This window comes from Elgaria multicarinata, chromosome 6 (assembly GCF_023053635.1).
Source record: "Elgaria multicarinata webbii isolate HBS135686 ecotype San Diego chromosome 6, rElgMul1.1.pri, whole genome shotgun sequence".
In the NCBI taxonomy this organism is placed as follows: domain Eukaryota; kingdom Metazoa; phylum Chordata; class Lepidosauria; order Squamata; family Anguidae; genus Elgaria; species Elgaria multicarinata.
Window position 1 is genome coordinate 121,246,705 of NC_086176.1, and position 10,974 is coordinate 121,257,678.

At 61.9% G+C, this 10,974-nt stretch overlaps 2 protein-coding genes across 2 annotated transcripts in view; one reads left to right on the plus strand and one right to left on the minus strand.

The window, feature by feature from the left end:
- The window catches only part of RUSC2 (RUN and SH3 domain containing 2), a 55,533-nt gene extending 54,233 nt beyond the window's left edge, over nt 1-1,300 (plus strand). Inside the window, 1 exon segment of the mRNA XM_063128359.1 lies at nt 506-1,300. Within this exon segment, the coding sequence (XP_062984429.1) occupies nt 506-686 (181 nt within the window). The 3' untranslated portion in view covers nt 687-1,300.
- Nucleotides 1,301-2,905: 1,605 nt separating this feature from the next.
- On the minus strand, nt 2,906-10,428 carry CIMIP2B (ciliary microtubule inner protein 2B). The gene is made up of 6 exons (XM_063128380.1): nt 10,361-10,428; nt 8,426-8,649; nt 7,143-7,306; nt 5,510-5,648; nt 4,338-4,562; nt 2,906-3,085 (listed from the first exon to the last, which is right to left on the minus strand). Exons 1-6 carry the CDS (start codon nt 10,426-10,428, stop codon nt 2,982-2,984), a joined length of 924 nt encoding a protein of 307 aa, XP_062984450.1. The 3' UTR covers nt 2,906-2,981.
- Between the last annotated feature and the right edge of the window lie 546 nt (nt 10,429-10,974).

Below are 10,974 nucleotides of genomic sequence, written 5' to 3' on the forward strand. Positions count from 1 at the left end.
TCCTCCTCCTCCTCCTCCCCCAGTGGCCAGCTGAAGGCCTCAGCCTGGCTTTAGCCCCAGCAGGCGTCCGTCCGGTGGGCTTCTGTGCTGCAAGGATGCCTTTGCCTGAGCCAGGGGAGGGCTAGAAGGGACAGGGCGGGCCCCCGCCAGGCACACGCCACCCTTGGCCCCGCATCCAGGGGGAGAGGAGCAGCAGCAGTGTTGGCCTCGGGGCGGCCCCCTCCCGCCTGCCTCAACCCACCCCGTGGCTGGGCGCCCCTCTTCCCGAAGGAGCGCTTTACAGCAGCCCTGCTTCCCCCTCCCGGCCGAGGCGAGGTGATGCCACGGGGGTGCTATCAGTCCCCAGCCTCTGAGTCAGCGGATCCGGGCCCCGAAAGGCGAGGTAGGGATGCAGAACCCTCTTGCCCCGGGCAGCAGAGCGGCGTGCCAGGAGGCGGCGCTGCGCCCACCGTCCCCAGGCGCAGCGCCCTTCTGCCACCTGACGGCTCCTTCCCTTCCTCCCCAGCGGGGTGAAGGCCCTCTGCCACCACATCGCCACCGAGTCCGGGCAGCTGAGCTTCAAGAAGGGCGACGTCCTGCGCGTGCTGGGCAAGGTGGACGCCGACTGGCTGCGGTGCAGCCGAGGAGCCGAGAGCGGGCTGGTGCCCATCATGTACGTCACCCACGTGGAGGACGAGGACTATTGACGGGACGCACGGCCAGGCGCAGAGGCCCACGGAGTGTGACAGGCCAGCCGGCCAGGCCGTGGCGGACGCGGCTGCTCTCCTCCCGTTCAGGAAACTCAGCCGCTGCAGCCGCCCTCCTCCTCCTCCTCGTCCTCGTCCTCCTCCTCCCTGCGGTCGGGGATCTCATGTTGCCAAGCATCACCACGCATGCTCCTGCTCCTGGCTCTGCCGGGGAACGCCTCGTGCTCTCCTCCTCCTCCTCCTCCTCCACTCTTGCCTGCCGTTCATCCAGCAGAGACTCGAGGCTGCTGGGACTAGCTAACGCAGTGTGGGCAGGATGTGGCTGGCCTCACTAAGTATGGCGGTTAAACTACAGCCCCCAGCATGCATCGCTTCTCTTCCATCTCAGTGTGCCGGCGGGGGAGGGGGGGCTCCCCTCCTCTGCAGGCTGCCCCTCGTGGCTGCAGGCAGGATTTCAGGAAGCCCCTGCCCGAGACCCTCTAGGACTGTGTGCTAACGTTGATATATAGGTAGGTAGATATATAAACCCTGCAATGCATCTAGTGACCCGCCACACCGCAGGGGCCCACGTGCAGCCAGCGTGAGCAGAACCACTTTGAGGGCTAGCTGGGGGAGGGGGGCGGAGGGAGGGCGCTGAGCCCCCCGGGAGGGAGGAGGGAGGGCGCTGAGCCCCCTGCGCAGGTAAGTAGTCCGGCCAGTGTGTGTACGTGTGTCGTGGTTGGTAGGGGTTGACGGCTGTTCCGTGTTAGAAGTAGCTGGTCTGTGGGCATTGCCCACGGAGGGGCAACAGGGAAGGGGGTGGCCCTGCTGGAGCAGGGGTGGGGTGGGGTGGGGGGAGGCTGTGCTTCCAGCCACAGTGGGGGGGGGGGGCGGCTCTCCCGCCAGAGTTAATCATTATCATGGGCATCGCAGCACAGCAGCAGCCGAGGGCCTGGCAGTGCCGCCAAGGCCCAGCCAGGACAGTGCGGGTGGATCGCCCCCTGCCAAGTTCCAGAAAAGGGCTTCCTGTGGGCCTGGAAACTCCCGTGGCCCCTTTCTGTGCTGTGTTCCTACCCACAGTGAGAAGGGGGGGGAGCTCCAGGCCATGCGCTCGCCCCCACCTTCAGGTGGTCAGTGGACAGTATTTGGGCCACGGCCTGCCACTCAGTGTTCAGGGGCTCGGCGGGGGGGTCCTGACCCCCCCACCCGCCCCTGCCTCATCCATTCCAAGGGGATTGCTGATGTCGCTAAGTTTGCTCCTGCGTGTACATAAAGGCTCTTGCGGAAATGGCGACATATTTAATTTGTATTTCTGGCGTTAAAACAGGGTGTCTCGCCTTTATTTATTTCTTTATTTATGACGCATATTAATAAAAAAGGTGCTGATTAAGAGCCCCCGCCTGTGACAATGAATGGTGATTCTGCCCCACGTTGGGGCTCCCCCCTGCCCCCCCCCATTTAGCTCCGGTCGTTTGAGGCTGCCCCTCTTAATGCTCTGGCCACCCACGGCTCAGAAACCCAAAGTTGTTGCCTCTGAAGGGGGAAAAGATTCATTTAGAACAGGTTCTGCAGAGGTTGCATTGATTTCAAGCGGTGAGGGCTAAACCCTCAGTGTGGCTGAAAGATTTAGAGCAAAAAATACACTTCCTGCATTTTCTCATTTCCAGTATTTTATTGGAAAGCCACTAAAAGCCCACCCCACACACCCCGCCTCCACACATTCAAATCCTGGCAGGCCTCATTGAGCCAAATGTTTTCTCCTCATTATTAGATGAAAACTACCCTTTTTATAAACACAGCCCCAAACACCCTGTTCTCCTCTCCAGAGTCCCAGTGAAAGATGGATTTCTGCGCAGCTGCCTCACGCCGGGTCAGGCCCCTGCTCTGCCTGGGTCTGCTCAAACATGCAGCAACTCTCGAGCAGAGAGGGTGGGAGTTCCGTGGAGATGCCTGCAATTCTGCCCGTCTCAAAACTGGGATCCCTGGTGTGTGTGTGTGTGTGTGAGGGGGGGGAAAAACCCTCCAGAGGGCTTTGTGAATGCCACGGACGGATGCGCAATTCCCTCCCCCACACTTCCCTTTGCCCCATCAAGGATTCTGATGGTTCAAGAGCCTCAGGAAAAAGAGACTGCCTAGATTCAAAGAGGTAGGAGGGATCGAAAGGCCTTCTAGTCCAGCCCCAAAAGCAGGGCTACCTGGCCTCTAGCATCCCTGGGTTCCCCCCTGCCCCAATAGTCCAGCCTTCTCGAGGGCCTTGTTTTGGAGAAGAGCGGGAGTTGGGGGTGTCTCCTCCCCCCTCCCCCCCCACAACACGGCTCACAGCAGCGGCGGCACGTCCAGCATCTGCTTCTCCAGTGTGCTCTGGCCCAGAGCGTTACGGGTAAGGTGGCCATAGGTGTGGCCAAATTGGAACTTGTAGCCTGCAGGCAGACAGAAAAGACTGTGAGCAACGCCTTGCCAGGTGCACCAGGCTGAGAGTCCTCCGGAGCCCCAGCGGGGCAAATGCTGCAGGCAGAGGCCTTTCCGAGGAGCAAGGCTGGGAGGTTCTTGTGCAGGGGGGCATCCTGGAAGGGAGAACCAAAGCCGAGGGGAGGCTGGCTGGCTGGCCGGCTACCCAGAGTAGCGTCTGGCAAATGATCAGTGGGCACAATCCATAGGAACGTTGGCCTCCTGCTCCTCTCCCTGCCCTATTTCCCCCAGAGAGTGCGGGTGGGGTGATTTAAGTGACCATTTGAATGCAGAGAGTCGCTCTGATTGCCTGAGACTCGCTCCTTTTTATTTTGTTTTGACAAAAGCACCAAGGGGGAGCAAAGTAAAGAACCCCCCCTGCCCCCTCCAAAGCATAGAGGTTCCACATGCAGTGATTAAGAGCATGAAGCAAGGGGGCTGGGCCAGGGACGGGCACCTGGGTCGTGTTCCAATGCACGTCTGGCCTGCTCAGCCCCCACCCCCAATATGCGGCGGCTGAACTTGCTTCCCTCACCACTTTCTGTGGATAGAGGCCCTGGGGTCACGGGGAGTCTCCCCATTGCACCCCAAGGCTTCAGGCATTTCTGTGAAGTGGGGGGGGGAGCTGGAGAGAAGGTCCCCCGGGGATGTGCCTGACCTTTGCAGGCCCTGACAGCCCACGGCCTGAAGCGGGAAGGGGGAGGGACCAATCCGCTCATGCAGAGACACCCTTGGAATCTTCCACCTTCTTGGTTGCTTTCCACAGCCGTGTGGAGCAATCCCAGACGGTCTTCATCTGGTAGCCACCCAAAAGCAATGTGGGCATGAAGGCCTCTGATCCAGCTCCTTTGGCCACCCCAGAAGCTGAGTCCCAACCGGAGGCAAAGGAAGTCTGGAGCTCCAGGGCAGGTGAACCGGGTGCTTCCCCCCCCCCTGCGCCCCAACTCAAGAGGTGTTGAACGGAAGTGGGTGCAAGATTCAGGCCAGCGAGCAGAGCCCCCCTCCGCCCCCTATTTGGGACACCTCAGGGCAGCTTTGAAAAGATGGCCGTTTGCCCCCTCTCGCAATGCTCATATTTGGAACAGGAGACACAGGGGGGGACACGAATGACACCTGTCCTAACTGCTGTTGCAAGCTTCTGTGTTGCCCAAGCCCTGGGCTGCAGTCAGGTGCGGGGTAGAGAGCCATGGGCTGGGTGGAGAGGGAACCAGGAGGCCTGCTCACCTGGCACGTAGCCCTTGTAGTGGGGCAGGAGGCCCATGTCCGTGGGGTAGGTCTTTGCTAGCGGTGGGAGGGCGTCGCCCTCCTCCTGGGCCTCAGCATCGCTCCCCAAAGGCCCCCGCGCCTGCCTCCGAAGCATTCGATCAAACTCCACCAGAGCCCGGTGCGTGGTGACTGGGTAGCTCGCCCCGATCAGATACCGGGCACGAGGCACAAATCCAGTGAATCCTGCATCACATGGGACATGAGAAGCTGAGCCTCAGCAGAAGTCCACACAGGCCCTTCCCAGGAGCACCGGGGCTCAGGGCTACTAGCAGCGGCTCTGCACAGAGGACAAACCCTGCCACGGTTGAGGAACTCATGGGCACTCTCACAAAATGGCTGTCGTGGGGCACGGCTAGTCACAAAGGACGTAGCGTGCCTGAGAAACTGCGTACGAGGCTGAGGCTGGATTTGAGGCCCAAATACTAAACCGCCGAGCGGACCCCATGTAGCACAACGATGCACCCATTCCACAGAAGGCAAAGTGGTCCGGCTGAAGGACGTTCCCGCTGGGCTAAGGACACATCCATCAGCCCCGTTCCCTCTGAACTTTGCAAAGAAGAAACAGCTGCTCTCCAGGAGACCTGCCTGCCCCTCCTGCCGGAGAGGAAAACTGCTGGATGAGCCCAGCTGCCCCTGCAGCATTGGGGACTCTCCTTGGGGGCGGGGTGGGGGGCGTGGGGCTGCCTGCACTTCCACGTGGACCGCTGCACCGCCATTCCCACTGCTGAACCCCCGCCGTTGCTCCCCTGTGGCTTACTAGGTGCCCTGAGGGCAGGGAAATTCCTTACAGAAAACTCAGGGCCCCAGAGCGGAGTGCCAGGTGGGCCCAGAGCCACTCTGGGGAAATGGAGGTGGCTCCAGCCTATGCCATGGGCCCAGCCGCCCCGAAATGAAAAACAGGCGCTGGTTGCCACGAACTGGAGGGTGGCACATGGCATCAGGGCTCTGCCAGCACCGCGTAGGGAAGCCTGGCTGTGGCACTGTCCTTGCCCCACACCTGCCGGGCCTCAAGAGGCTGGCGTGAAGGCAGCTCTGCCTTTCACATGTGAAGCCTTTGGGGGCAATGCCCCCCCCCCCATGATCCTCAAGGTGCTCTTTGCCCTGGGAGGGAAAGCCGCCCCCAGCCTCACCTGGAATGAAGGACTTCTGGGGGCTGCTGCTCTCCAGCGAGTAGGGCGAGCCGTGGGGCTTGAAGGCACAGCGAGACACGTAGGGGGCCGCAGCTTTGGACACGGCTAAAAGTGGGGCCTTGTAGTTGGCGGTGAAGAGCTGGGGGCACAGAAGCGGCAAAGCCCGGCCCAGTTAGTCCGACACGATGGGCTGGCAACGGGAAACGTGGTGCACCGCCCCCCTGGCTGGCAGGTTCTTCTCCCAGTGTGGTAAAGGGAGGGGGCGGGGGGGGCAGACAGAAAAGGAATTGCTCCATTCAAGGAGCCCCTGTGAGGCAGTGGCTAGAGGGCTGGACCGGGAGTGGGGGGGACCCGAGTTGAAGTCCCACTCAGTGGGGCCAGTCACTGACTTTCAGCCTAACCTACCTCACAGGGTTGTTGTGAGGAGAAAATGGAGAGGAGGAGGAGGACCATGAAAGCTGCCCTGGGTTCCTGGCAAGGAGGAAATAGTAGGATATAACCCCCCCGCCCCCCTCCTCTCCATCACAGCGGAAGCCCAAGCAGTCGGTCAGAAGACGTCCGATTTGTGGTCCAATGACCTGAATTGAAGACTGTGAAAGTGTGCAGCTCTGTGTGTGCGGGGGTGGGTGGGTGTTTCTGTCTGCCCAAACCTCTGAGTTTTACCCAGAGAAGGTGCTTGGGGGGGGGGGGCACTGCCCCACCGTTCCATCTACAGGATCCACTAAAACAGGCTCAGAGGGCTGCTACTGAAGGAGTGGGGAGCCCCCGAGTGGAGCACGGGGCCCTCCCGGAGTGCTTGCCCAAAGCCCCAGAGAGGCCTGCTTGTGCCCTGGCGTGGCTGAGCTCAGAGTCCTGATGCCGGGAGGGTGAGGGGCGTGTGTGGAGCCCCTCACTCGCACAAGCCTGGGGCTGCTGTTCCCGCAAGGACCGCGGACCTGGATCCCTTTTCAGACTCTGCAGCCAAGTTGTTGGCGTGTCATGAATTCCTCCTCACTTACAGCTGGCCTAGGAGCCTCTGGCTAGAGTCACGGAGTGGGAAGGCACCTCAGAGAACATCTAGTCCAGCCCTTGCTCAGGCAGGGGCCTTGCCGCTCCAGCACCCCAGACTGGCCTCTGCTCATACACCTCCACATGAAGAAGTGCCCCGGCTAGATCAGAGTCTGAGAGCTGGATGGGTCTAAGAGACCATCTAGCCCACCCCCTGCACCATACAGGCTCTCTCCCGGAGGGTGCAGCTGCAGCACCCCTGGCTGACGGCCATCCAGCCTTTGCCTCTGGGCCAGCTGGTCCCCCCCTTCTGCCCTGTGCTGCTAGAGAGGCAACTGCTGGGGGGGGGGGCAGAGACGCCTCCCTGCTTCCACCCCCACCGTCTTTTTTCCTCCCCAAGGCCAGAGAGCTCTTGCCCCAGGGAAGGAAGGCGGCACGGGCCCTTGCAGTGGGCTTTGGGGCCACGGGACTCGCTCAGCGGACACCATGGGGGCTCCGTGGCAATGGGGAGGCAGGGAGCCCCCCTGCCCCGACACGCTTTGCAAGGCAGCCATGGAGGGTCCAGAGTCTGCCACCAGCTTGCAGGGGAGAAGGGGCCTGCCAGCGGCCACGCAGTCCGCTACCCCCCCGGGTGCCGCTCACTCACTTTAGGCACGGGCTTGGTGTCCCGTGGAGGCTCTCCTCCGGCCACTTGCCACGCCTGCCTCCTGGCAGCGCCCCTTGCCAGCTGCCGGGCAAACTCACTCCGGGCCTCCTTGCAGATCTCGGTGTAGGTCTTGGCAAAGTGGTTTTGGGCCCGGGGGATGAATCCTGCCAGGAGACACACGAGAAGTGCTTGAACAGGCCCCACAGGATGGGGTGCAGCTGGATGGAGGAGGGGCGGTCCCAGCAGAATCCGTCAGGCCGGCCCCTCTGGCAAACGCCTCTCCGTAGTCTGGGCAGGCAGGTACCTGGCCTGCAGCCCCCTTTCCGTCTCAGCCCCCTGCAGCACCTGGTGAAAGTCCCTCTTCATCACAACAGTTAAAGCTGCCGGAGCCCTGCCCTCTTTTGTATCTGGTGCTGAAATCCCCTTTTCTATACAACAGTTATAGTTACAGGAGCCCTGTCCTCCTTTCCATAGGGCCACCCTACAGTTAACGGTTTCTTTAAATATGAAACTTCCGGTGACCTCCTGCCAAAGGAAGCTGAACCTTGGGTCAGTGGTGGAACCCCTGAAATTTGGCATGTCTGTTTTCTGACAGAGCCTCACTCTTCTGTGGCCACTGAGCACGCTCAGCCCTCTCTGGACAGTCTGCGTTTGTTTTTTGAAAGATTTTTATTTCCTGCTTCTGAAGATCCTGGAGCCCTTTCTCTCGAGCGCGCCCACCCCCTCCTTCCCACCCCTCAGAGGCCAGGTTTTGGCTTGAATTCCGGTGGCCCGCACCAACCGAGTTCACGTCTAGAGGGATGGGAAGGCGCCAGAGGGCTCCGGGGAAGGGCTTCAGCCCCTCGTCTCTGCAGCGCCGCCCATGTGGTGGCCAGAGGCGGAACTGCGACTGCAGCTCTTCAGCCCAGCTGGGAGGACCATGTGACCGGAGGGGCCAATGGAGCGCTAGCTGGTTCTAGACAGTCTGATCCTCGCGGGGTTTCCCAAGTGCCCCCAGTCAGCAGGGGTTGCAGGTGTGGGACAACTGGGGGGCCCTTTCTTGGTCTTCTGCGCTGGCTCCTCTCCTGACCTTTGCAAGTTGGCAGAAGGCGCAAAGGGCCAGCCTCCCGCCTGTGTCTGGGCCGCGGTTCTGCCTCTGGGCTTGCGCCCGTGCCGGACTTCCAGCCCGCCCGTGGCCACTTTTTCGGCCCCTCCCCTGCCTTGCCGGAATCGGATGCCAGGTGTGGCCTGACCCAAAGCTCACCCTGACAAAAGACGAGGGAGGGAGGGAATCGTGGGGTTACCTGTGTATCCGGGGATCCTGCTGTGGCCAAGCAGGGGGGCCTTTTCTCCCTGGGGCGCTCCCTCTTCCTGCTCTGGGCTCTCATCACGGCTGCCGGGGGAGCGGGTGGACTGCAACAGGCGCCGGCCAGGGTGAGCTGCCTCGGGGCTAGCGAGCAGCTCTGAGGTGAGTTTCCCGTACGTCTGGCCCAGTGTGAACTTGTAGCGGGGGCAGTAGCCGCTGTAGCTGGAAGGGCGGCAGGACAGCAGCGTGGGTGAGAGCAGCCCCCGGACGGGGGTGCCAGTGTGCGAACTGGCCCCGCTCCGCCAGGGCCCGCTCACGCCTGGGATGGCTGTGAGCAAGCATGAGCCCGAGCGACGTCCCTAGAGGGTCCGTGAGGCCTCTTGTTGATGGAGACGCAAACGTCCCGGGGCTTCCTGCCCCTCGACTGAGTTGTGTTCTGACCAAAGGCACCGGGGGATTGAGAGGCACATGCCACTATCATGGAGAGCATTTAATAAATGAGCTGACTGCACATTAAACACTTACATGGCTTGCAGTTAGAGATGGTGCGACCACACGTGGAATACGGTGGGCAGTTCTAGTCACCACACCTAAGAAAAGATACTATGGAGCTGGAAAAGGTACAAAGGATGATGAAGGGGCCGGAGCATCTCCCCTGTGAGGGAAGGTTACAACAGCTGGGATTTGTTTAGCTGGGGGAAAAGGCTACGGGGGAGACATGATAGAGGGGTACAAAATTATGCCTGGTGTGGACAATGTGGACATTGTCCACACCAGGCATAATACTAGAAACCCAATGGGGTCATCCCATGAAGCTGATTGGTGGGAGATTCAGGACAAATAAAATGAAGGACTTCTTCACACAGCACATATTTAAACTATGGAATTCTCCACCACAAGATGGTGATGATGGCCACCAGTTTGGATGGCTTTATAGAATCATAGAATAGCAGAGTTGGAAGGGGCCTACAAGGCCATCGAGTCCAACCCCCCCTTTAAAAGGGGGTTGGATCAATTCCTGGAGGCGAAGGCTATCAATGGCTATTAGCCCTGATGGTTGTGTGCTATCCCCAGTATTCGAGGCAGGAAGCCTGTATGCACCAATTGCTGGGGAACATGGGTGGGAGGATGCTGTTGCATGGCGTCTTGCTTGGGGAACCCTGGTCAATAGCTGGTCGGCCACTGTGGGAACGGAGTGCTGGACTAGATGGACCCTGGGTCTGATCCAGCCTCAGGGCTCTTCTGATGCTCTTCTATTTGCTAGATCTTTCCCATTGATTTAGGTGCTCGCCCATGCCCCAATTTCAACTGTTCCGTCTGTAGCCTCTGATCCAGAGCAAATCATTCTATCTATCTATCTATCTATAAAAAGAAAGAAGTGAAGGAGAAAGCCAACTTGATAGGGCTGATCTCCTCCACTGGAAAAGGAAGTATACATGTAGATTTCTATGAAAACTGTGTACATCCTGGTTACTTCTGTATTTTGACAACCTTAAATAAACACGCGCGCGCGCGCGCACACACACACACACACACCCTCCAAGGCGATCCTGGCCAGAGGGACCCCCCCCCCGCGCCCCGCCCGTTCCAAGCCCTTCCCGGGCGCGTGCTGCTCCCCGGCCCGCGGGGACGCGCCCCCTCCTCCCGGGGCTCTCCTTTCCGAGGCCGGCGCTTCTTCCTCAGGGCCCCCCTGCCCGGCCCGGGTTCCTGCCCGCTTGCTCGGAGGTCCCCGGGCGCAGCCGGCGTGGCGAGGGAGCCGCAAACCGCCCGGGGCCGGGGCAGAGCGGGGGGGGGCAGGGGGCCGCGTGCCCTGCCCGTGCCCGGCGTCCTGCGCCAGGGCGACCCCGAAGGCTCGCAGGAGCCGGACAAGGGCGAGGGCGGGCGGAGGAGCGGAGGCGCCGCGAGGGGCCTGGGGCGCGCGGGCTGCACTCACCCCGGGATGTAGTGCGGGTCGGCGGTCAGGAGGGCCGGGCTGGCCTGGGGGGCGAAGGCTGCGGCCATCTCCGGCGGGGCTGGCGGGCTGGGCGGCGGGGCCGGGAAGGGGCTCTGGCGCAGGGCGGCGGGGGCGGAGCCGGAGCCGGTGGCCCGGGCAACGCCACGCGCCCCGCCGTCGCGCGCAGAAGGACCCAGGCAGGCAGGCACGGGCAGGCAGGCGCGCCCCTCCTCGCCCGGGGCTGGGCGGCTGAGCGACGGGCCGCCTTGCGAACTCCGGGCTGGCGCGGCCAGGCAGGGAGGCAGCCGTGTGCCCCAGCGCCGCCGCCCCCATTCCCGCCGCGGGGGATGCTTCGGCGCCCCCGGGAAAGCCCCCCCCCCAGGTGCTCCTGCCAGCCTCCGTTCCTTCCTGTGCCACGGCCGGGGAGCAGAAGAGGCGGGGAAGGGGGGGGCGCAGGTTGCCATTCCAAAACAGAAAAAAAGCGGAAAGGGCCCCTTTGAGAGGGCTGTGGACTGGGGGCGGGGAGGCGCGGGGGCTGCGGGGAGGGAGCCTGGCCCGGAAAGGGTGTCCGGTCTTCGGTGGGGTTGGGGGGAGGATGACTGGGGGCGGCCCGA